The sequence below is a fragment of the Schistocerca serialis genome, chromosome 5 (assembly GCF_023864345.2).
Source record: "Schistocerca serialis cubense isolate TAMUIC-IGC-003099 chromosome 5, iqSchSeri2.2, whole genome shotgun sequence".
Classification (NCBI taxonomy): Eukaryota; Metazoa; Arthropoda; class Insecta; order Orthoptera; family Acrididae; genus Schistocerca; species Schistocerca serialis.
The window spans coordinates 31,317,151-31,344,466 of record NC_064642.1 but is presented as its reverse complement, the minus strand read 5'-3'; the positions used below and the strand labels follow the sequence as shown (position 1 = coordinate 31,344,466).

The 27,316-nt window shown below is 42.7% G+C and overlaps 1 protein-coding gene across 1 annotated transcript in view; it reads left to right on the top strand.

Annotated features, from left to right (window-relative positions):
- Window positions 1–27,316, top strand: part of LOC126482334 (autophagy-related protein 2 homolog A) — a 485,244-nt gene that overhangs the window by 430,592 nt on the left and 27,336 nt on the right. Inside the window, exon 35 of the mRNA XM_050106397.1 lies at window positions 25,486–25,632. Coding sequence (XP_049962354.1) covers window positions 25,486–25,632 — 147 coding nt within the window. The remainder of the gene's footprint in view (window positions 1–25,485; window positions 25,633–27,316) is intronic.

Genomic DNA, 27,316 nt, shown 5'->3' with positions numbered 1-27,316 from the left:
CAGTGAGGCTGAAAAGAAGGCAGGCGGAGCACGCACGTTGTGGACCATGCAAGACAATCTCTGCTGTGTGTTGTTGTGGGAAGGGGTCTTCAGAACGCCACACAGTTACACTATGGCTTGTCCAGGCACTCATCTGTCAGCTGCGGGAGTGGGGTGGTGGTGCGTACGAAGGGATGGTATATGTGAAGGGGTGTAGTGAGGGGGGGGGGGGGGAGGGGGAGCGCTGATGTGCACAAAGGGATGGTGTGCATTGAGGGGTAGAGGAGGGTGGAGAGAGGGCAATGGGGAAGTGGGGGTGCAAGCGGAATGCATCCAGCCGACCTAATGGGAACTGATTTCACAACCACAATGGTCATGTTAATCAAAATATTAAGAAAGGGAAACCAGCGGGTTTCAGTAATGATACTCGGCACTTTGGTTTAGAGAGGTCACCAGCGAAGGAATGAATTATGTTCCCTTTTATACACCTAAGAGGTGCATATGCCTACATGTTGTGTTAGTTAAGAAAACAGCAGTACATGAAGGGGCACTGGTAGAATATATGACATCAGTAAACAATTTGCTAATTATGGTACTCAGGGTGACAGATCTGTTGTTAAGATGCAGCAATTGTATCATATTAGTCACAATTGATCGAAAGTACTGACAGAGGTATGTTCAGCAGCATGTGGAAAACATGAAGTACACCAAGAATAAGTAACTACAACATAACAACAGTCTCCATGAGAATTATTTTTGTGTTTTGTATTGTGATTGTGCCAATCACACTTCAGCAGAAACTGATTTCCATCAGCAGTAAATAAATATTAAAGAGTAAAAGTATTGGAAAATGATGTAAGTATCCCAAGATCCTTAATGAGACTCTACATGATTAGGACCTATCTCCTTTAAAAAGTATTGAGTGTTCTACGAACCATGTTTACTTCACAAAATTTTTAGAAGCTGTTGCCCCACACAAAAACAAAATTATAAAGTGTTCTTACAGTTCATTTCTGCTTAGTAAATACTTTATTTATTTAGTTGCATTGCTCAAGAACGTCATTCCATAAGATTACAGGGAGAGAAAAGTGCAAAATAAGCTAACCCCATGTATGTAGATCAATACAGTGGTGCGAGTTTCTTCCAAGAGAAAACATGCAGAACTGAGCTTCTTGGTTAGTTTATTTCAGGTCAACACCATTTCACCTTAATGTCCAGTTGAACTACAAGTAATTTTACACATAGCGTTTCTTTTATTGCACGATCATTAACGACTGTGTCTTGTTGGTGCCAGTCATTTTGGCTTGTTTGAAAGTGTGTAGTATTAGTTTTTGTGTAATGAAGACCTTTAGCAAGTAGTAAGTCTCTTCAGCTACCATCTGAGATTATGAAAGAGCCAGTTCAGCAATAACAACACTTGTATAGATTTTCATTAGGTAGGAGTGCAAGTGATCGGCTCAGTGATGATCAGTGCTTTTTTCACTTACTTAGTATTGCTATACTATTTGTCTAAGCTGCTACTTGCATGTCTTACACGATTTCTGCAGAATCAGTAGTCATAGCTGTAGGAGCCAAGTAGTACACAAAACCAAAGTAACACAAATATTTCTTTATTCATAAACCTCTAAGCAATAACAGAAGTAAACCTCTTGTGACTGTGCACCTAACAATACATAAGAACCATACAGAAGGTGCAACATAAGTGATACATGGAACAACTGATGTGCGAGTTTCAAACTAAAAGAACATAATCATGTGAAGATAGCACCCAGGCAATCGAGGAGATGCTGGTGGCCCGATGAGACGCACATCCTTCGGATCTGGTGTGATATGCTGGGTGGGTATTGGAGCATAGGGATGGAACATGCAGAGATACGGACATGCCCAAGGGTGGTGGGCCTGCGCAGCACCCGACGACGGCACGTGGAGGATGGTGCCATTGCCATCTCTGCGTCATCATCAGCAGACAGGTCCCAGTGTGGAGGAGATGGGGCTGGTGGATGCACCCCAACCAGAACAACAGGCTGTGGCAACTGACTTGAGGCCAGAGATGGACCAGCACTTGGCACCAAGAAGTTGAAATCCCAGGGCATTGCAAGTGGAGGAGGCAGCCAGTGGGATGGGGATGCTTCCACAACGAGTGATGATAGGCTAAAGGTGGACAGTAGCAGGACGGGCTGCAGCAACACAGACTGCACCTTTGAACCTGTAGCTTGCAGTAATGATTGAGAGCATAACTGATCAAAGTGATGTGCCACTAACCCATCAGTCATTCGGACATTACAAAGATGCATCTCTAGCAGCAGACAACAGTGGCCGATATCCACTTGGGCAGGCAACCTACCCTCACACTCACAACTGTGATCAAGGCACAAAGTGGCCGGACAAAACCTGACTGTGGCAAGTGCAGTGCAGGCCACAGATGGTGGAGGAGCATGCACGGCTGCCGACCATGAAGCAACTCAGCCAGGCTCCACTCCCCCATAGGCGTGAAGGCTTAGGTGCTCAGGAAAAGGAGAAGGGCATCATCCAGTGAAGAATCCACAACAATCTTTTTCATTTGGGACTTGGAGATTTGCACTAGTCATTCCACATTGCCATTTGGTTGAGGGTGGAATGGTAGAGCCGAAACAAGATGAATGAATGCTGTGATGGAAACAAAACAATTGAAAGGATGTTGACGCACACCAGAGACTGTAAGGAAACTGAGAAGGTGCATTGACGAACAACAAGAGCCAATAGAAATTCAAGAAGGGACCTGCAAAGTCTACTTGAATGCATTCCCATGGCTAGCTTGCAGTGGGTCAGGGGACAGAGATGCCCTAGGAGCTGCCTGTTGTTTGGGACACTGCTCACAAGCCGTGACAAAATGGACAATTTAGCCATCAATCCCTGGCTGAAAAGCATGTCCCCTATCTAACAGTTTAGTGCATGAAACTTCCCTATGGATCTCGTGGAGAAGGCACAGAACCTCAAACCACAATGCAGAGGGAATGACTACTCTGGGATAGAAGTCCTCGGTGGGCAGCAGCAAAACACCATCAAAAACAGAGAGACGATACGGTAAGGTGAAATAGTTGTGCAGCGGATCCACAGCCCAACCCAGCAGTTTATCTGGCCAGCCCTGTTGAACAAACCAAACCATCTGGTGGAGAACTGGGTCAGCGGCAACGGCAGCTGCTACACGTGAGCTTGTAATTGGTAAACCCTCGATCGTGGCATGCATTTACATATTAAGATGGAAGCAGAGTAATTCTTCATGATCAAAGTTGGGAACAGGACCCACAGAAAGGTGGGACAAGGCATCCACATTGGCATTTTTAGACGTAGGTTGAAAATGGATTTTGTAGTTGTAGCGAGACGAGAACAGTGCCCAGCATTGTAAGCGGTGAGCTGCCTTGTCAGCAAAAAAATGGGAGAGTTAAACATGGAAACGGAGTGAGAGATTTAGAGGCAAAAGTAGCAGGTCATTAGAGCCGTCAGCATTTCAGTGTGCTAGGACCATGTTGAGGCTATACTGTGAGGTGTCAGTGGTTTGCAGAGAATGTCCCCCTCAGGGACCCAGCATTCATTTGCTGATTACGGGTTTGGTGACCCTGGGGTTCCTGAGCTGGGGACTGATAAGCTCCACCAGTCCTCTGTCACCGTAAGCTCTGGGCACGCTTCAGTGACCACCGTGCAGTGACAGTGGAACGTGGTGTATCACAGGGAATGGGAATGATTGACTGCCCATATCGTGAGGATGGTAAAAACTTCTATAAAAAAAAAACTTCAACCTTAAGGTGTGCTGTGCGCCAATGAGATGCATGGCAGTTGAGGAGAACAGTTGTTAGGGGGCAACCTCTGGGGAACCTGCCACACCTCATTTTTGTGAGGCTTATTCAGGCAGTCGGGGCTCTGTCTGAGTTGACCCTTATTTCCCTAGCTGTTCATGGCACCAAAGTGGATCCTTCGAAGTTTTCTTTTCCTCCTTCCAGTGGAAGGGGTGGGCCGCTGGAAGGTAACAACACTCAGTTTAAAAGAGAAGAACTAAAAGCTGAATGGTCCTGGGAAGGCATTGTTGATGTGCAAAACAATATGAAATGGGTGGATGGATGGCAACCTGGTGAATTCAATCTCTTTTATCCTTTTCAACAGCACCAAACTACCAGAGCATATCAAGGCAGGCAGGTGTTCTATGCGTAAGTGTACGGCCCTATTTCCGAAACCCAATGTGGAGTTTTAAGTGCCGGCACTTCAGACACACTGCTCTTGTTTGTAAAGGAGAAGCCACTTGTGACAAATGTGGTTAAGCTGCCCATGACGGAGTTGGTTGTTCTCTCCTCCAAAGTGTGTCAACTGCTCTGGGGGATCACCCTGTGTTGAGTACGGAATGCAGAGTTTTCCTTGAGGAATGGAAGATCCAGGAGATCAAAACAACAAAGCACATCCTGTATAGTGAAGTGAAGAAGTTATACAAGTCCAAGCAGCGACCCAGGTTCACTGCCTCCTTTTCTTTCATTCTTAAACAGCCACTCTAGAAAATTGATGCTGCTACGCAAACAGAGGTTGATAGTATAGGAGTAGCACCTGTGTTCATCATTGGGCTTGGGCTGCTGCAGTTCCTGTGAAACCTTCCCTCCTCCCAGAACTTCAGAAAAAGCCATGGTTGCTGACATTGTGGAACTTACAGCCCCTCCACAGGTCAAGTCTTGTGCACCACCCAGCGCAGCTACAACCACTACCACTTCTGAGGTTGTTGTTCCAAAGCTGCCTCAGACCAAAAACTCAGTCAGAGGCAAAGAATCACCCACTGATAGAGACAAGAGGTATGCAGTCCAACAATGTCAGCATCATCCTATCTGAAGTCTCTCTTGAATCTTCTTCAGATGCAATGGAGCTTGATATCAGAGGCAATCACCTCTGAGCTCCCCTCCCCCATTACGGACTCCTCTCCCCAGCAGAAAGTCAGGCTTAAAGTGCTATCCCTGTGATAGATGGCTCCCATTATACAGTGGGACATTAATGGGTTCAGGATACATGTGAAGTAACTGAAACTCCTAGCACAGAAACACCCTCTGTACTTGTGTTTGCAGGAAACACATTTTAAAGCGTCCGATGCCCCTGTACTACGGGGCTATATGCCCTATTGCAAGGATGACCTGACTGGGGAAAGGGCCAAGGGAGGGGTTCCTGTGTTTGTCAACAACATGGATCACTCCTCTGCTCTCCCCTGGCTACTGACCTGCAAGCAGTTGCTGCTGAAAGTCATGGGTGTCGGAGAATCGCTGTTTACTCACTGTATCTATCGCCACCAGATGCAATAGATGCTGGGGCTCTCACAGATCTTGTGGAACAATTCTCGTGACCATTTCTCCTCCTGGAAGTCTACAATGCCCGTCATGTCTTGTCGGGCTTGACCTCTACTTTCCTACTTTCCCTTGGGGATGGGTTTTGGAGAGCCTCATGACATCTCATGGGCTGTGCATACTCAACACAGGTACTCACATTCATTTCTGCACTGCTACTTGATCATTCTCAGCCATCAACCTCTCTTTCTGCTCTCTGGCCCTTGCAGGCTCTGTTCAGTGGGAGGTTATTGACAGTCTTTATTCCAGTGACCACTTCCCACTCTGCATTCACCTACTGGATAGAGCACTGCGTGAAGAGAAGCCACCAACATGGATGGTCAGCAGGGCTAAATGGACACTGTTCAGCCAGTGGCTGTGTTTGAACATCACAGCAGTGTCCAAGAACGGATGGACCGCATCATGCACGTGATCCATCATGTCATTGACTTATCCATCCCAAAGTCCTTAGGTCATCTTCGGAGGCGGCTCTTGGTGGACAGACGAGTGCCATTCAGCCATCTGGAACAGGCGTATGGCTCTTCAACAATTTAAATGCCACCCTACAGCAGATAACCTCATGGCCTTTTGAGTCACAAGAGCCAAGGCTCGACACATAATTAAGGAGAGCAAGAAAAGGTTACAACAAATGTTCCTGGACTCCATCAACCGTTCCACCTGCTCTACCAAAGTACGGGAAGCTATCAGGAGGATTTCTGGTAAACGCAGTCGTTTACCATTAGCAGCAGCACTGAAACAGTATGTCTCCAAACAGTGCCCAGCTAGAGGTGGCTATTCAGCAGGCTTTCCCATGTAAACATCACTTGATCAGCATATTCTTTGATATCAGTGAGACACGTGATACTACTTGGAGACGCTGTTTTTTGCACAGCTGCATCAATGGGGCTTTCGTGGCCACCTCCTCATCTTCATACGTTCTTTCCTGTCTCAGCAGTTTTTTGGACCCAGGTTGGTGACTTGCTGTCAGATCGTTTTGAGCATGAGAATAGTGTCCATCAGGGCAGTGTTTTAAGTTTGCCATCTTTGCCATAGCCATAAACAGTATCACATATACGGTAAGGAGTCGTGTACAGTACTCCTTATTTGTGGATCATTTTGCTGTTTACTGTTCCTCCTACAGTGTTGCAGCAGCTAAGCTAGCCATCAGTTGCAACTTACAATGTGGATGTTAGAGAAATGGGCTGAGAAGACAGGTTTTCAGTTTTCTGCAGATAAATGTGTGTGTGTGTGTGTGTGTGTTTTCATTTTAATCATTCTCGAAATCTTTTTAATTTACCTGTCTTGGATATGAGGGACACCATCCTACATTTTTCAAGACTCGGTAAGGTTCCTGGGCCTCATTTTTGACACTACGGTGTTGTGGGTGCCATGCCTGAGACACCTGAAAGCTATATATCTTGAGGCACTAAACATCATCAAGTGCCCTACCCACAGGTCTAGGGGAGCAGACAGGGCACATCTGCACCAGTTTTATAGGGCTTTTGTGTGTTTGTGTCTAGATCCTGGGTGCACGGTGTATGGATTGAAGATCATTGACACCGTGAGAGGATTCAAGTGGCCCCAGGTGCTCATAGGGCCTGTCCCATGCCCAGTATCTGTGTTGAGGCTGGGGAACCACCATTTACCATTCAGCGTCAGCTCCTCATGGTGTGTCAGGCCTGTAAGTTCCTTGCAGCCCCAACTCCATCCACATACCATACTGTTGGTCGTCTGCCTCTGGAATTCCTTTTCTCCAATTGTCCATGAGCCATAATGCTTTTTGGATCCATGCTCAGCATGTGCTGGAGTCACTCCATGTGGAGCATGTACAACCCCAAATCCAGGATCTTAGCTGACTCCCACCCTGGCGCTACTGCAGAAGACCAGCATAATTTTAGATTTAGTGCAGTAGAGGAGAGATTGCACTCCTGCTTCAGTTTTTAATGCGATATTTTCTAACATTTTATATGAGCACCACAACTACATAGCTGTCCTTGCAGATAGGTCTAAACAGGGGGACTCCGTTGGTTGCTCTGTTGTTTTCCCAGATCGTGTCCTCAAGGTCCGACTGCCTCAAGACTTTACTGCCTTTGACACAGAATTATATGTACTCTTGCAGGCACTGGAGCAGATGAGATGTTCTTCCAGTTCCAAATTTCTTGTCTTCTCCAAGTCTCTGAGTGCCCTTCACTCTCTGAAACATTTGTACCCAGCAGATAAAGTAACCCAGAATATCCAGGATGCGCTCCTTCAACTACAAGACTGTGGAAGAAGGTGTCTTTCTGTCGGGTGCCAGGGCACATGGGTATTGCAGGGAATGAAGGGGTGGATCTAGCAGCCAAGGAGGCATATTTTGATCCTCGGTTCTTTCAGTGTGCCATCTCCCTGCATCCTATCACCATGCTGTTGAGGTACAAAGTCAAGCATTGATGGGAAGATGGGTGACCAGAAGTGACCGAAAATAAGCTACTTGTAGTAGAGACTACACCTCGGCTGTGGCCAGCCACGTTGATGGGACGAGGTGCTTCTTACTCATCTTCACACAAGCCAAAGCCGTATGATGCTAGGCTTTGTGCTGCAGAGAGAGGACCCTCCAATATGTGGTGCTTGTGGCACACAGATAACTGTGTGCCACATTTTATTGGACTGGGTTTTATATTTTGACCAGTGGGCCACAGCGGATTTGCCAATGGACCTGCTCTCTCTTTTACTTAATGTTCAAACAAATGTGGCTCGACTGTTAAAGTTTTGTGAATTGTCCAACATTTTTCCCAAGATTTTAGGGTGATGGTTTTAATGTGTTAACAAGGTGACTGGGTCACCCATATTTTTGTAAGTAGTCAGCCAGTCAGATTTGCCTCTGCCTTTCTTTTAGCTCCTTTGTTGTCTTGCTTTTCTTTTAATGTTATGTGTAGCTACTTTTACTGTTTCTGCATTGTTTTGGGATATGTAAGATAGAATGATTGTGTGCTCATTTCAAGTGCATGAGTTTGGAAAAACTTTTGGGTTTTTAGCCACATTCATTTCTTTTAATAAGTGTATGGGCACCGATGACATCACTGTTGAACAGCCATAAGCTCCAAACATCACCACCATCATAATCATCATCATCATGGAGAGAACATAGCTAAATAAAGATTTCAGAGTTTGAAAAGCACAGTCGCAATCCAGGCTCCAGCAAAAAGATACATTCTTGCATAACAAGGCATCAAAGGGTGAGCCAATGCAGCCAAACCTGGCAGGAATTTGTGGTAGTAGACTATCGTCCCTTGGAAGGCTTGAAGCTCTTTCATGGATGAGGGGTGAGCCATAGATGCAACAGTGGAGAAGTGGTCTGGCAGACGGGTGAATCCCATCCTGCGAGACCTCAAACCCCAAATAAACAATAGAAGGTTAAAAAAACTTATATTTCATGAGGTTAAATCATAAGCCTGTGGTCTGTAACTAAGACAGAAAACAAAGTGTGCGAATTTTTCAGGCTGCTAGCCACACCAAAAGGCAGGCGCACATATCAATAGAGACCAAAAGGAGTATTCGAAACCAGAACTCGCTGAGACACTTCATCCACAGGAAACTGCAGATACACTTCAGACAAATCAATTTTAGAAAAGTACTAGCCACCCAATATTTTTGCCAACTGTTCTTCCTGGCAGGGAGAGGATACAGATCTTCAATCTACTGTTCATTGACAGTAGTACTGAAGTCGCCATTGAGGTGAAGTTTCCTTGACTGCTTCTGAACTACGACCATTGGAGATGGCTTTTCATTAGCCATAACATGTTTCACCACTCCAAAGATTGTAGTCTGTCCAATTCTGCTTTCTCTTGATCTTGCAGGGGCAACAGAAGCAGGACACATGACAAAAATGAGGCCAATCCATGGATTTCAAAGAAATATGAGCCGAATTCATAGCATACCTTCTGGAAACAAGACCAAAAACTTCTCACACAGTGTTTCCAATTGAAAATACAGTACTTGATCAGACACAAGATGGATCGTGTTGGTGACATAAAATCCAAATGTCTGAATTGCGTCCATCCCGAACAAGTTGTCAACACTGGCATCAGCAACCACCAAAAATGTAATGCAGAGAACCACTGACTTGTAAGAGGCAGATGCAGTAAATCGTGCCAATAGCACAATGTTCTATTTATTATAACTGACCAGCTACTGCATGACCAGTGTCAATGGTGACAAGCTTATACTCACATAGGTTTGAGAAATCAATAACATCACTGCAGTACCTGTGTCATCCTGCAGCCAGAGAACTTGGCAAAAAGCACTTAACTTGATAAACAACTTGGGAGAAGTCACAAACATTGGAGTCATACACTTTGTGTCCATGTCCATATCCTGAGCAGCCTCCAGTGAACGACACATGGAGGCGATGTGCCCTTTCTTCTGGCAAGTATTACAAGTAGCCCAGTCCATAGGGCATGCCAGATTGTTCATGCTGGACAAAACAGAACCAGGGAATGCTGGTGCCGTGGCAGTCGTGGCTCGGCCTTGGTCTGCTCGGTCCAGGGCCCACATGTTTACCATTACCACTGCCGCTTCCTTGAGCAATCTATCTGTTCTAGTGGGCACTCCTTGTGACACTACTGTCATATGACCCCACACTTCAATCTGGTCACCCACTGTCCATGAAACTGCAAAAGATTGTGCTATTTGCAAAACTTCTGCTGTTGGGGAGTTTTCTTCGAGTAAAGCCGTCTGGCGCACTTCCTTGTCCAGAGCTAAACAGATATTTACACCATGAAGTTCGGCTGCCCAGGCCCTGTATAAGTGGTTTGGTTTCGTGCAGCATCGTAGAATTCAACTTGTGCTGCTGTGATATGCATTCATTTGTGATGGAACTTCCACAATAAACTGCATGTGTGATAAGAAGTAAGAGATGCCAGTTCTTGTAAAGGGGTAGGCTGACACACTAACTGATACACCTTAGGTGGACTCCATGGAAGGAATAAGGCTTTGCACAAATTCTGAGTCTGCCTCACCAAAAGCCAAAAAATGTTGTCTACGACTTTTTTCATAAGCTTCCCAATACTCGGCTGTATCATCGTATGGAGGAAAAGTGGGTGGATAAACCGGTTGGATGGTACTCTGTCTGTTAATGGAAGCCAACAAAGTGGTCACAGCCGAAGTAAGCTATTCAGTCAGGGCCAGTAGCATGGCAGCCATAATGACTAAACCTGATGAAATCATTCTGAAAGACTGGACAAAACAAAAAGGACAAGACAGAAACAGAGAACGCTGACACTGGCATTGTGGCAGATGTGGCTGCTTGGGCTGGCTTTGGTCTGCTCAGTGCTGAAAGTGCAAAAAGCATTCCAAACTTCTCACAGTCATGCGGCGACCAAGTAATACATGAAGCTGATCTAAGTAACACAAATATGGCTTTATTCATAAACGCTTGAACAATAATGGAAATAAGCCCCTCGTGACTCCACATATAACATGACAAAAGAATCGTACTGAAGATGCAACATGAGCAGTACACAGAACAACTAATGTGAGTGGTACAAACTAAATGAACACAATGAGAGTGAGTCAGCACTGCGCCACACCTGTTTAGGTGTGAATCACTGGTAGATGGCACAGCAGAGACCACGATATGTGCACGCTACCTACAGGCGACTTCTAGTGGCTGGCCCATGCTGATGCATTTGGTGATTGATTTAAGCACACATGCATGATGACACTACACTCATCACAATCGCCATGCACTAGTAGCAGGATATAGCAACAGCAAACTATTATTAAGCTTTAGTTAAAAAAAAAAAAAAAAAGTTCACTTAACGTTTGGAACAGATAAACTTCTAGTTATTGACATCAATAGATTGATCTACAGTGCTTTACTTAATGTGGCTGACATTGCTGACATTTTAAGACAGAAAATGAGGCCTTCAATTCAAACCTTCTCTTGGTCTAGCTCTCTCTTCCTATCCATAAATTCTCTGTCTCTCAATCTTTGACTGTCCCCCAATTCTTCCCATATAAATAAATTACACATTTCCAGTTTCAGAAACCTTTCCCATTACAATTGATGTGTAAATAGCAATCCAATTTATGGCTACAACTTCTCTTTAGTTTCAAGTGGTGTCCTAATGACTGTAACATCACCAAGAGCACAGCTGATGACTCAGCTACTCAGCGTGGCAAACACTGTGATGCTAGAATCATAACTGCTTGCATATGAAATTGTTTTCAGATGTAGAGTTTGCCACAGATGTATGTCAGTGTACATTTACATTATTTCCAAATTATGTTGATACATTTTGACATATTGTTACAAGTTTACAATATTCACCACTCAGTGATCGAGAAAATCAACTTTTCCTACAAATAGTGTAACCTAGCTTGTCCCAAGCAAATACAAACTTGGTTATGTGTTACTTGCTGCATTGAAAATTTCTGTTCCTTGACATTACCTCTACCTCTTCCCCTTGCCCCTAATCAGTTTCCAAATTTGGAATGAGAAAATCTTGTAGTCAACATTATTTTAAATTGTCTCATATTTGTTAGTGATGTCTGATCATGTAAAAAAGTGACCCTTGAGTTTCAGAACTACTTAAGATATTTTAGTTAGATTAATTATGCAATTCATTAACTTTATGCAGTTTAAGCATCACCATTTCTTACAAACTTCATACATCCTTTACTATAACACAGAAGTAACCACTGTCCTACATTATTGAAATTATAGGTGTGACACATGTGCTGCCAGTAAATAGTGAATAGACCAAAAATTTACAGTTTTTCATTCTCTAATTTGGCATATTGATACAAAAAATTTTATACATCTCATATGGAAAATTGTATTGAAATGCAGGAGGATCTGCAGCAAATTGACGCATGGTGCAGAGAATGGCAATTGAATCTTAATGTAGACAAGTGTAGTGTGCTGCGAATACGTAGAAAGAAAGATCCCTTATCATTTAGCTACAATATAGCAGGTCAGCAACTGGAAGCAGTTAATTCCATAAATTATCTGGGAGTACGCATTAGGAGTGATTTAAAATGGCATGATCATATAAAGTTGATCGTCGGTAAAGCAGATGCCAGACTGAGATTCATTGGAAGAATCCTAAGGAAATGCAATCCGAAAACAAAGGAAGTAGGTTACAGTACGCTTGTTCGCCCACTGCTTGAATACTGCCCAGCAGTGTGGGATCCATACCAGATAGTGTTGATACAAGAGGTAGAGAATATCCAACGGAGAGCAGCGTGCTTCGTTACAGGATCATTTAGTAATCGCGAAAGCATTACGGAGATGATAGATAAACTCCAGTGGAAGACTCTGCAGGAGAGACGCTCAGTAGCTCGCTACGGGCTTTTGGTGAAGTTTCGAGAACATACCTTCGCCGAGGAGTCAAGCAGTATATTTCTCCCTCCTACGTATATCTTGCAAAGAGACCATGAGGATAAAGTCAGAGAGATTAGAGCCCACACAGAGGCATACCAACAATCCTTCTTTCCACAAACAATACGAGACTGGAATAGAAGGGAGAACCGATAGACGTACTCAAGGTACCCTCCGCCACACACCGTCAGGTGGCTTACGGAGTATGGATGTAGTTGTAGATGTAGTTGTAGATGTAGATGTAGATTCTCTTTTCCAATTTTCCAATAAAATGTTTGTATGGATGCTAATAATATAGCTGCTTCTTACTCAAATAACGGGAAGGGGGTGGGGGGGAAGACAAACAAACAGTGGAAGGGATAGATTGCTACTCACTGTAAAGATGACACAGTAAATTGGAAACAGACACAGTGGAAAGATTGTTAAGAGTTGAGCTTTCAGCCAAAGCCTTTTTCATAAAAGAAAACACACACACATTCCCACAGTCAAGCAACATCGTGCACACATGACCACCATTCCTGGCTGATATGGCCAGAATGCAACTAATGCTTTGAATGAAACAGCAATCTGGATTGGGCAAGGAAGGGGTTGGTTAGCAGGGATTGGGAAAGGGGGGGGGGGGGGAGCTGTCTGGCAGAATGTGCAGGGACTAAATGGGAGAGGGCATAGTGTTGGGAGACTGTGGGGAATGGAAGGAGGGGAGGAGCAGGAAAGGAGATGACAAGAGAAGGGCAAAGGAATAATGGGTGTGTTGGCAGAGAGTGGCACCCATGAGGGTATTGGTACGTGAATTGAAAGGAGAAGATAGGACGGGGGATGGAAAGTGTTGGGAGAAGGGTTTGGGGCTGTAGGTTATTGGAGATTGAGGCCAGGATAATTTCAGCAGCAGAGAATGTGTCGTAAGGAAAATTCCCATCTGTACAGTTCAGAAAAACTTGTGGTAGGGTGGGTGGAGGATCCAGATGGCCCAGGTTCTGATACATGTTGTATTCAGCTGCATGTTGTGCTACAGTGTGGTCCACTTTCCTCTTGGCCACAGTTTTTCGGTGGCCATTCATCCTGGAGAAAAAGCTGTGCGGTGATTGCAACAGAGCTGATATATGGCTAAGCTGCTTTCACAGGTGGCCTGGCCTTTGACAGGGCAGGATAAACCTGCGACAGGACTGGAGTAGGAAGTGCTGGGTGGGTGGTTTTGGCAGGACTTACCTGGGTCTTCCACAGGGATATCATGCCTGTGGCAAGGGGATGGGATTGGGAGTGGCATAGATATGGACTAGGATGTTGTTGAGGTTAGGTGGGCAATGGAACACCACTTTACGAGGGATGAGAAGCATTATGGGTATGATGTCCCTCATTTCAGGGCATGATGTTAGATGATTATAGCCATGATAAAGGATGTGTTTCAGTTGTTCCAGTTGGGGGTGTTATTGGGTGACTAAGTGGACGTTCCTTTATAGCTGGTTCTTGGGGTTGGGGGAAGGGTGGGTTGTTGTTGGGTTGTGGTCTGGGCAACCTCTTGGTGGACAAGGTCTGGGGGATAGTGCCTGCCTGTGAAAGTCTTTGTGAGATCTTCATCATACTGGGCAAAGGAGTTCTTGTCACTGCAGATACACTTCCTCTGGGTGACCAGTCTATATGCGAGGGATGTTTTGATGTGGAAGGGGATGACAACTGTCAAAATGGAGATACTGTTGGTGGGTTTAATGTTGACAGAGGTGTGAATGGAGCCATCAGAGAGGAGGAGGTGAACATCTAGGAAGGTGGCACCGGTTCTGGAGGACCACATGAAGCAGATGGGAGAGATGGTGCTGAGGTTGTGAAGGAACGAAGATAGGGAGTCTTGGCCCTGAATCCAGATCATAAGGATATAATCAATGAACCTGAACCAGACTAGAGGTTGGGATGCTAGGAAGGACTCCTCTAGATGGCCCATAAACAGGTTGGCACAGGGTGAGGCCATGTGGGTACCCATGGCTGTGCCGTGGATTTGTTTGTATACCTCCTCTTCTAGGGAGTTGTAGATATGTGTTATGATAAGGTTAGTAAGATGTATGAGGAATGAGCAATGGAAACATTTCTTTGCCACCAATCCTTCCAGCCAAAGCCAACTTATTTCCAGCATTGAATCCTGCATCTCCCAGTTCATGCCACCATACAACTGTGATCCTCCTCCTCCTCCTCCTCCTCCCCCCCCCCCCCCCTACCTACCTAACCAACCCCATTGGTCACCTTCCAGGAATTCCTTACGTCCAACTTGGCCTCACCATCATTCCCCAGGACCCCTGTTAAAAACACGAAGCTTTCAGCAAAAGAAAGGACAGCCATATACAGCCTCAAAACAGATCCTGATTTATTCACCCTACTTGCAGACATTTCCACTGCTGTCACTATGAATTACAGTGACTACTTGGCAGAAGGCCTGTGTCTGTTGTGTGGCTCTGCCAGAGCGATCCCATCCCAGAAGTCCAACATAACCTCCAATCCCTACTTAAATCTTTGGCACTTCCCAGAACCTCTCTTCTGAATCCATTTCCCTCCTCACTCCTATTATACTCTGCACACCCACCTTACACATGCTCCCCAAAATATACAAACCCAACAATTCTGGATGCCCCATTGTAGCTGGTTGTTGTACTCTGAAAAATTATGGTCCTCATTGTCCAACACTTCCCAGCCAGTTTCCAGAAATCTACCCTCCCATGCCAAAGATTACATACACTTCTTTCAACAATTCTCCACCAGCCCCATGCACCAGTGTACCTCCTGGATCCCTATTTGTCACCGTTGATGCCACCTCCCTATATACCAATATCCGTCATGCCCATGGTCTTGCCACCATTGAACACTACCTTTCCCACCGTCATTCACACTCCAAACTCATTACATCATTCTTCATACACCTTACTAACTGTATCCTAACACACAACTACTTCTCCTTTCAAGAGAAGATATACAAACAAACTCACTTCGCAGTCATGGACACCAACATGGCACTATCATATGGCAACCCGACGAAACCTTTCTGCCCTCCCAAAACCCCCACACTGTGCTCTTGTTCAGATACACTGATGATATCTTCATGATCAGGCCTCAGGGCTAATACACCCTATCCTCATTCCTTTGCAATCTCAACACCTTTCCACTTCACCACATCCTCCTCAACCAAGCATGCCACCTTCTTTGACATTGACCTCTTCCTCTCTGTTGTGTCCATCCACACCTCTGTGAACATTAAACCCAACAGCACCTGCATTTCCACAGCTGCCATCCCTTCCACACAAAAAAATTCCTCCCATACAACCTCGTCACACAGGGGCGGAGAATCTGCAGTGACAAGAACTCTCTTGCCCAGTATGCTGAAGGTCTCACATAGGCCTTCACAGACAGACAATACCTCTATACCTAGCCCACAAACAGATTTCCTGTGCCATATCCCACCACCATCCCACCCCTCCCACCAACCCCAAGGATCGGGTAGTGCCCCCTTCAATGCCCGGTACCACTGCTGACTGGAAAAACTGAACCACATCATTCATCAGGGCTTTGAACATCTATCTTCATGCCCTGAAATGAGGTACGTTGTACCCAAAATCCTACCCTCCCTTCCTACTGTGGTGTTACAACACCTATCCAACCTGCACAACTTCCTAGTCCATCCATATGCCACTCCCAATCCCAGCCCCTTGCCACAGGGATGCCTGTGGAAAATGCAGGTGCATGTCCTGCCCAATCCACCCACCCAGCGGTTCCTATTTTAGTCGAATCGCAGGCTGATCTTACCCCTTCAGAGGCCAGGCCACCTGTTCAAGCAGCCTATTGATATAGCAGTTCTGTTACAACCATTGCACAGCATTTTATATTGGCATGACTACCAATCAGCTGTCAACAGGATGAAAGGCCACTGAAAAACTGTGGCTTAGTGAAAAATGAGCCCTGTGGCACAACATCATGCAGCTGAACATAACATGCTTGATTTCAATGGCTGCTTCATAACCCAGGCCATATGGATTCTCTCCTTCCCCTCCAGCTTTTCTGAATTGTTGAGGTGGGAGTTATCCTTACGACACATTCTCCGCTCCTGAAATTATCCTGGCCTCAACCTACAGTAACCCACACCTAAACCCTCCAACCCTCCCCCTCCCCCCCCCCCCTCCACACACACACACACACACACACACACACACACACACACACACACACACACACACACACACACACACACACCTTCATCTCCCACTGCCTCCCGAAACTGTACCCTCTGCCATCCAGTCACAATGCATGCTCTGCCAGACAGTACTTTTCTGTTCCTCCACTTGTACCTTGTTACTCCTCCCCCTTCCTCGCTTCACTGCGGATTGCTGCTTTCATTCAACACAACAGCTGCATTCTGGCCATAGTGACTAGAAATAGCGGTCATGTGTGCATGAGGTTGTTAGAGTTTGTGTGTGTGTGTGTGTGTGTGTGTGTGTGTGTGTGTGTGTTCCTTTTCTGAAGAAGGCTTTGCCCAAAAGCTCAATTTGTAATACTTTTTTAGCCTGTCTGCATCTCAGTGTGTCATCTTTGTGGTGAGGAGCTAGGTATCCTTTTCATAATATTGTTGGAAAGAAAGTTATTTATTTTGAAATACATTAATGGAAAAGCTTTCTAAATCTCTCACTAATGTATAGATATCCAATAAAGTAATGCAGTTATAAATTAAATAAACATATTTTTTGACATTAACCTTGTTAGATAGAAGCAATTTATGACACTTAATGAGAATAAAAGAGTCAAGAGAGAAAAATATATGATTTAAGGATTAAAGGATGGGGTGGTACTGGATTGTCTGGAGACTTGTAGAAACTGATAGAAATTGAGAAAAATTTACCATTGTCAGAAGCTGAAAATAATTGCTGGGATATAACAAAAAACAAATACAATGTGTGGAGATTTTTACATTATGGAATTCCCTTTCAACCTATTCTACTCCATTCTCCTTAACATGTAGCCCTGAATGACTTTCTGACCAACTTCTGGACTAGTCTCATTTTGCCTGTTTCAACCAAATGAGAATTTCTTGAAATTGGTTTTTTTTAATTATAGGGTGGTATTAATTTACTACATTTCCAGTGTTTTAACCCATGAATATATTTCTGTTTGTTAGATGTAAAGATGCTGAATTTGTTTGTTTTTAGTGCAAAAAAGAAACAATTTAAATCAAACAATGGAAAATCCAGGATGGAATGTAACAGCACTAGAGAAGGAAAGTTGCCACTCACCATATAGCGGAGATGCTGAGTCGCGATAGGCACAACAAAAAGATTCACACAATTATAGCTTTCTGCCATTAAGCCCTTTGTGAGCAGTAGACACACATCCCTCATCTCAATGACTGCTTCACAGCCTGTGCTATATGGATCCTTCCCATCAGCACCAGCTTTTCTGAATTGCGCAGGTGGGAACTTTCCCTGCAATACATCCTACATTCCCATAACCCTCCTGGCCTCAACCTTCGTTAGTCACTGTCCTCACCCATCCAGCCCCCTTTCTGACCCATTCTAGCACTACACAGCCGTTGTTTCACCACCACACCCAGTCTTTTAATTTCTTTTTATTTCTCTCCTTTCAGCTACTTACCCCCCCCCCCCCCCCCCTCCCCTGCACCTTCTTTCCTACCCTCCGTCTGAACTGCAACACTTCACTGTCTGCCACTCCCACCATACTATCGCTCCCCCTCCCCGGCCCAGCCTCCTCCTTACCTCCACCCAGTTGCCACTCCCATCATGCACTGGTGCTGCTGCTCGTAGTGTGGTTTCAGCTCTCTGAGACTGTAGACGTGTGTGCAAGTTGTGTTTGCGTGAGAGTGTGTGTACATGTGCGTATGTGTGTCTACTGCTGACAAAAGCCTTAATAGGCGAAAGCTTTAATTGTGTGAATCTTTTTGTTGTGCCTATCATGACTCAGCATCTCTGCTATATATAAAGAAACAATTTATGTTGAGTAATCCAGTAAAAATATGATTTTAATATTGATATTTATTAACATCTTTCCAATAACCAGTGAAACTGTAGACCTATACATAACTGACCTTCAGCATTAGTTACTTTCTTTGTTTCATGTTTTGTGGATCATTTTGCACAACAAATTGTAGTAATGTGGAATGAGTTATTTTACATACACATTGCAAATTAATTCATAAATATGGCTAACTGCTAAACTTTTATAAGTTTTTTATTTATTTGTTTGATTTATTGTACCTTTCTTATTTTATTTTTTCAAACATAGAGATGTGAGTTAATAATTCCTACCCACCAACTTTTGCACACTACAATAATAGAAATTCTTCTGCCAAATAGGAGGAGTTGTGAAGGATAAACTTCTACAGTTTGTTTTCAAATTTCACTTTGCTGTCTGTCAAACATATTATACCCCTGAGTAAGTGATCAAAAAATACATGAGTAGTTACAGTATTGCACTCCCCTTTTCGTACTAAAGACAACCTTAATGTGGAGGGATGAATTTAATTCCTCCTTTTGGTATTGTAATTATGAACATCGTTGTTCCTTTTGAACTGCCGTAGATTAGCTACAACAAAGTTCATGATGGAATAAATATACTGTGAAGTAGTCAGAAAGCACATCTCCTTAAACATCTTTTAGGAAATGATTGTGGGTGACACCACATATTATTCTTACACAATGTTTTTGAACTGTGGAGGCTTTCTTTCTTAAAAATGAGTTCCCCCAGAACATTCTTTGATATGACATTATTGAATGAAAATATGCAAAATACGTGAACTTACTGATTTGTTTCTCCCCAACATTTGCAATGATTGTAAGTGTAAACTTGGCTGAACTAAGTTGTTGTTGTTGTTGTTGTTGTGGTCTTCAGTCCTGAGACTGGTTTGATGCAGCTCTCCATGCTACTCTATCTTGTTCAAGCTTCTTTATCTCCCAGTACTTACTGCAACCTACATCCTTCTGAATTTGCTTAGTGTATTCATCTCTTGGTCTCCCTCTACGATTTTTACCTCCACGCCGCCCTCCAATGCTAAATTTGTGATCCCTTGATGCCTCAGAACATGTCCTACCAACCGATCCCTTCTTCTAGTCAAGTTGTGCCACAAACTTCTCTTCTCCCCAGTCCTATTCAATACCTCCTCATTAGTTACGTGATCTACCCATCTAATCTTCAGCATTCTTCTGTAGCACCACATTTCGAAAGCTTCTATTCTCTTCTTGTCCAAACTAGTTATCGTCCATGTTTCACTTCCATACATGGCTACATTCCATACAAATACTTTCAGAAACGACTTCCTGACACTTAAATCTATACTCGATGTTAACAAATTTCTCTTCTTCAGAAACGATTTCCTTACCATTGCTAGTCTACATTTTATATCCTCTCTACTTCGACCATCATCGGTTATTTTGCTCCCCAAATAGCAAAACTCCTATACTACTTTAAGTGTCTCATTTCCTAATCTAATTCCCTCAGCATCACCCGACTTAATTTGACTACATCCCATTATCCTCGTTTTGATTTTGTTGTTGGTCATCTTATATCCTTCTTTCAAGACACTGTCCATTCTGTTCAACTGCTCTTCCAAGTCCTTTGCTGTCTTTGACAGAATTACAATGTTATCGGCTAACCTCAAAGTTTTTATTTCTTCTCCATGGATTTTAATACCTACTCTGAATTTTTCTTTTGTTTCCTTTACTGCTTGCTCAATATACAGATTGGATAACATCGGGGAGAGGCTACAACCTTGTCTCACTCCCTTCCCAACCGCACTTCCCTTTCATGCCCCTCGACTCTTATAACTACCATCTGGTTTCTGTACAAATTGTAAATAGCCTTTCGCTCCCTGTATTTTACCCCTGCCACCTTCAAAATTTGAAAGAGAGTATTCCAGTCAAGATTGTGAAAAGCTTTCTCTAAGTCTACAAATGCTAGAAACGTAGGTTTGCCTTTCCTTAATCTTTCTTCTAAGATAAGTCGTAGAGTCAGTATTGCCTCATGTTTTCCAATATTTCTACGGAATCCAAACTGATCTTTCCCAAGGTCAGTTTCTACCAGTTTTTCCATTCATCTGTAAAGATTTTGTGTTAGTATTTTGCAGCTGTGACTTATTAAACTGATAGTTCGATAATTTTGACATCTGTCAACACTTGCTTTCTTTGGGATTGGAATTATTATATTCTTCTTGAAGTCTGAGGGAATTTCGCCTGTCTCATACATGTTGCTCACCAGATGGTAGAGTTTTGTCAGGACTGGCTCTCCCAAGGCCGTCAGTAGTTCTAATGGAACGTTGTCTACTCCCGGGGCCCTGTTTCGACTGAGTTCTTTCAGTGCTCTGTCAAACTCTTCACGCAGTATCGTATCTCCCATTTCATCTTCATCTACACCCTCTTCCATTTCCATTATATTGTCCTCAAGTACATTGTCCTTATATAGACCCTCTATATACTCCTTCCACCTTTCTGCTTTCCCTTCTTTTCTTAGAACTGGGATTTCATCTGAGCTCTTGATATTCATACAAATGGCTCTCTTTTCTCCAAAGGTCTCTTTAATTTTCCTGTAGGCAGGATCTGTCTTACCCCTAGTAAGATAAGTCTCTACATCCTTAGATTTGTCCTCTAGCCATCCCTGCTTAGCCATTTTGCACTTCCTGTCGATCTCATTTTTGAGACGTTTGTATTCCTTTTTGCCTGCTTCATTTACTGTGTTTTTATATTTTCTCCTTTCATCAATTAAATTCAATATTACTTCTGTTGCTCAAGGATTTCTACTAGCCCTCGTCTTTTTACCTATTTCATCCTCTGCTGCCTTCACTACTTCATCCCTCAGAGCTACCTATTCTTCTTCTTCTGTATTTCTTTCCCCATTCCTGTCAATTGTTCCCTTATGCTCTCCCTGAAACTCTGTACAACCTCTGGTTTAGTCAGTTTATCTAGGTCCCATCTCCTTAAATTCTCACCTTTTTTGCAGTTTCTTCAGTTTTAATCTACAGGTCATAACCAATAGATTGTGGTCAGAGTCCACATCTGCCCCTGGAAATGTCCTACAATTTAAAACCTGGTTCCTAAATCTGTGTCTTACCATTATATAATCTATCTGATACCTTCTAGTATCTCCAGGATTCTTCCACATATACAACCTTCTTTTATGATTCTTGAACCAAGTGTTAGCTACGATTAAGTTATGCTTTGTGCGAAATTCTACCAGACGGCTTCCTCTTTCATTTCTTACCCCCCAGTCCATATTCACCTACTATGTTTCCTTCTCTCCCTTTTCCTACTCTTGAATTCCAGTCACCCATTACTATTAAATTTTCATCTCCCTTCACTGCCTGAATAATTGCTTTTATCTCATCATACATTTCATCAATTTCTTCATCATCTGCAGAGCTATTTCGCATATAAACTTGTACTATTGTAGTAGGCATGGACTTTGTGGCTATCTTGGCCATAATAATGTGTTCACTATGTTGTTTGTAGTAGCTTACCCGCACTCCTATTTTTTTATTCATTATTAAACCTACTCCTGCATTACCCCTATTTGATTTTGTATTTATAACCTTGTATTCACCTGACCAAAAGTCTTGTTCCTCCTGCCACCGAACTTCACTAATTCCCACTATATATATCTAACTTTAACCTATCCATTTCCCTTTTTAAATTTTCTAACCTAACTGCCTGATTAAGGGATCTGACATTCCACGCTCCGATCCGTAGAACGCCAGTTTTCTTTCTCCTGATAACGACATCCCCTTGAGTAGTCCCCGCCCGGAGATCCGAATGGGGGACTATTTTACCTCTGGAATATTTTACCCAAGAGGACGCCATCATCATTTAACCATACAGTAAAGCTGCATGCCCTCGGGAAAAATTACGGCTGTAGTTTTCCCTTGCTTTCAGCCGCTCGCAGTACCGGCACAGCAAGGCCGTTTTGGTTAGTGTTAGAAGGCCAGATCAGTCAATCATCCAGACTGTAGCCCCTGCAACTACTGAAAAGGTTGCTGCCCCTCTTGAGGAACCACACGTTTGTCTGGCCTCTCAACAGATACCCCTCCGTTGTGGTTGCACCTACGGTATGGCCATCTGTATTGCTGAGGTACGCAAGCCTCCCCACCAATGGCAAGGTCCATGGTTCATGGGGAAAATTGTTTTAGGAGTTACAAAATGTAATTTTTCCAGTGAAAATTCTCATCAATAAGAGCATCAAATCTTTTTGAAGTTTCTACTCTGTTTATTGTTTCCTCCGCATGTGTCGCACTTATCAATGGTATATAATATAAATGGATAGATAAAAGTCTACTCACCAAGTGGCAGCAGGGAAACACACATACAGAAGGGTTTAACTTTTACAAGCCTTCGGAGCCAGTGGGTCCTGCTTCTGGCAGAAATGTTGGAGGGGAAGGAAGAGGGGCGAAGGAGAAAGACTGGAACTGTACCCCTCTTCCTAAACCCCTCCAGTCCTTTTCCTTCACCCCTCTACCTTTCCCTTGAACTCTTCTGCCAGAAGAAGAAGGCACTGGCTCCGAAAGCTTGTAAAAGTTAAACACTCTTGTGTGTGTGTTCCCCTGCCACCACTTGGTGAATAGATTTTTTATCTATGCATCTACATTATATATCTAAAAACACAAATGATGTGACACGTGGAATGTTTCCCTCTGTCACATCATTTGTGTTTTTAGATATGTATTTTTCCCACGTGGAATGTTTCCCTCTATTATATTCATCTACATTATATTGTCAATAATTGATTATTTTTGTTGTTCGATCATTGGTATAGTACCCCTAGATGTGCAGAGCTCAATATGTTGTGTCTTTTCATAATTGAGAGTGAGACCATTCACAGAAAACCAGTTAATGAAATTTTAAGAACTTTGTATCTCATCTCTTCTGTTTCTGTATGTGTGCTTGGATTGATTACAGTATTAGTTTCAGCTGCAAAAAGAAATAATTCTGCTTGCTGTATATCAGTTGGAAGATCATTTACATGTATGAGCAACAGTAGTAGATGTAAGATGGAGCCTTGGGGAACCCCATAGCCAATTTCCCACGAGTCAAAATAATGTCCCAGTCTACGTTTGTAGAGTTACTAAGTACAACTTTCTGCATTCTTTTAGATGGCTGTGCATTATCCATTGGTTGACTAAATCAGTTTATCAGGGAGAATACTGTGAATCACACAATCAAGTGCCTTGATAGGTTACAAAAAATACCAACCACTGCTGTTTTATTATTTATTGCTTGTAAAGTTTGCTGGGTCAACATATGGACGGCATTCTGAAATCGAAACTGTTATTTCCTGAGGATATTATTGTTGCTCACATGAAATATTATTATTCTGTAGGGTGTCCATAAAGTCTGGGTGTATAGGGAACTCTAATAAATAATAATAAAGCACATTTTACTCACTTTAATGTCGATAAATAATATTTTCAACATGATCTCTGTTCTTTTCATTGCAAGATTAAGATGAACTCGATGGAATAGATCTGCATTGCCGCCAGTTTTAGCACAATGATTGCTTACGCATTCTGTCAGGTGCATATGTCTGTCAGGGTCATCTTTATGTAAGTGATGCAATGTCTGCAACTTGCACAGATGAAATCTCTCCTCTGCCAGGATTTTGGGGATAGTTGACCTTGGAACACCCAACTCCATACATACTCAGTGAAGTGATTTCTTTGGACTAGCATAAACCTTGGCCAAGACACCCTCTTTTGTATCGTCTAAAGTCTTTGGCTTTCTGGAATGGGACTTGTCCAACTTGCTGCCTGTTCATTAAACTGTAAGATTAATTTCCCGTTGGAAGTAAAACAAAAGGTTGACAATGAGTGTGTCGAAGGTAAAATTCTACTGCAATTTTGTGATATGACCATTCTTCTTGTCCACTTAAGACTACCAACTCCACTGATTCTTCATTATACAGAGCCACCATTCAGTCTGGAAAAAAAATTATTAGAATTTATTGTATTTTTATTTATTTATTTATTAAGATTTATAATGTATAGAATATTTCTGAAACTTTATTAGAATTCCCTATGTATCCTGACTTTGAGGATACCGTGTAGAATACATCATCACCTCAAAAATTTTAGAAAATGATGTCTGCAGTGAAACAGGTTGGTAGTTGCAGACATCTCTTCCATCAACTTTCTTAAATTGTGGTTTAACAGTGGCATGTTTCAGTCCCTATGTATCCTGACTTTGAGGATACCCTGTAGAATACATCACCACCTCAAAAATTTTAGAAAATGATGTCTACAGTGAAACAGATTCGTAGTTACAGACATCTCTCCCATCAACTTTCTTAAATTGTGGTTTGACAATGGCATGTTTCAGTCTGGAAAAATGCCTTGAGTTAGTGATACATTACATCTTTCAGATGAGACTGGAATTATTGTGTGGAAAGAAATCTTTAGCACTCTATTGGAAGCACCATCAAAACCAGATGAGCTTTTATTCTTGAGAGAATATATAATTTTCTTAATTTCAGAGGGAGAAGTTGGTAATACATTAATATGATTGAATTTTATGAGGGTTACTTTTTCAACATAGTGCTGTGATTTTGCTCTTGAGCTGTTTGTACCTATACTTCCTACTGTATTTAAGAAATGATTATTAAGTATATTTGTTGCATGTGACTCATCATTTATAGCCCCTCCATTCAGATCAGTGGTGATATTATCCTTTTCTTTGGCTAGTTGTCCAGTCTCTCATTTCACTACATTCCATATGACCAGTGTATTCTGTTGTGTGAATAACCTGTCCAGTTAGGGTTCATTATTTCTGTAATTACAAAGATAATGATTTCTTGTTCCAGAGCACTGCAGAAATGGCTTATGACATGCTTTCACCAGGACCAAGTGTTCGACGACGTCACAAGGGTACTAAAGGAAAGCGAAAAAGATACAGTCAACCTGCAGACATTAGAGAAGGGATGGCAAATGCTATAGTGCTTGTTAGAGAGGTACTAGTTATTGTTCTGTTCCTGTTCCTGCATTTATATTGATGTTTTTATTATGATTATTCAAAAACTGAAAAAATTAATAAAAATGGTTGTGAAAGCATACTTGACCTTTTAGTAACAAATAATCCTGGACAAATAGTGAGTTTCGTGATGAATACAGGGATTAGCGACCACAAGGCAGTTGCTGCTAGGCTGAATGCCGTAACACCTACAACCATCAAAAAGAAACACAAAGTATGTCTATTTAAAAAATCTAATAAAAATGCTCTTAATGCCTTTTTAAGAGACAGTCTTCACTCCTCCCATCTGATCATGTAAGCGTAGAAAAGTTGTGGAATGATTTCAAAAAGATAGTATTGACAGCAATTGAGAGATATATACCACATAAATTAAAAGATGATGGTACTGATCCCCCATGGTACACAAAACGGGTCAGATCACTGTTGCAGAAGCACCAAAAAAGGCATGCCAAATTTAAAAGAACACAAAATCCCCAAGACTGGCAAAGTTTTGCAGAAGTTCGAAATATAGCACGTACTTCAATGCAAGATGCTTTTAATAATATCCACAACGAAATTTTGTCTCGAAATGTGGCAGAAAACCCAAAGAGATTCTGCCCATACATAAAGCACAACAGTAGCAAGACGCAATCAATCTTTCACTGTGTGATAGCAACGATGAAGTCATTGATGACAGTGCCACTAAAGCAGAGTTATTAAACACGGTTTTCCGAAACTTGTTCACCAAAGAAGGCGATGTAAATATTCCTGAATTCCAATCAAGAACAACTGCCAAGATGAGAAACATAGAAGTGGATATCCTCGGTGTCATAAAGCAGCTTAAATCACTTAATAAAGCCAAGACCTCCGGACCAGATTGTATACCAGACAGGTTCCTTTCAGAATATGCTGATACAATAGCTCCATATTTAGCAATTATATACAACCGCTCGCTAACAGAAATAGCCATACCAAAAGAGTTGAAAATTGCTCAAGTCACACCAATACCCTAAAAGGGAAGTAGGAGTAATCCACTGAATTACAGGCTCATATCACTAATGTCGATTTGCAGTAGGGTTTTGGGACATATACTGTATTTGAACATTATGAAGTACCTCGAAGAAAACTATTTATTGACACACAGTCAGTACGAATTCAGAAAATATCGTTCTTGTGAAACACAACTAGCTCTTTATACTCCTGAAGTAATGAGTGCTATCAACAGGGGATGTCAAATTGATTCCGTATTTTTAGATTTCCGGAAGGCTTTCGACACTGTTCCTCACAAGCGCCTTCTAACCAAACTGCGTGCCTATGGAATATCGCCTCCGTTGTGTGACTAGATTCGTGATTTCCTGTCAGAAAGGTCACAGTTCGTAGTAATGGACGGAAAGTCATCGAGTAAAACAGAAGTAATATCCGGCATTCCCCAAGGAAGCGTTATAGGCCCTGTATTGTTCCTGATCTATATTGACGACATACGAGACAATCTGAGTAGCCGTCTTAGATTGTTTGCAGATGATGCTGTCATTTACCGGCTTGAAAAATCATCAGATGACCAAAAGGAACTGCAAAATGATTTAGATAATATATGTGTATGGTGCGAAAAGTGGCAATTGACCCTGAATAAAGAAAAATGTGAAGTTATTCACATGAGTACTAAAAGAAATCCGCTAAATTTCGAT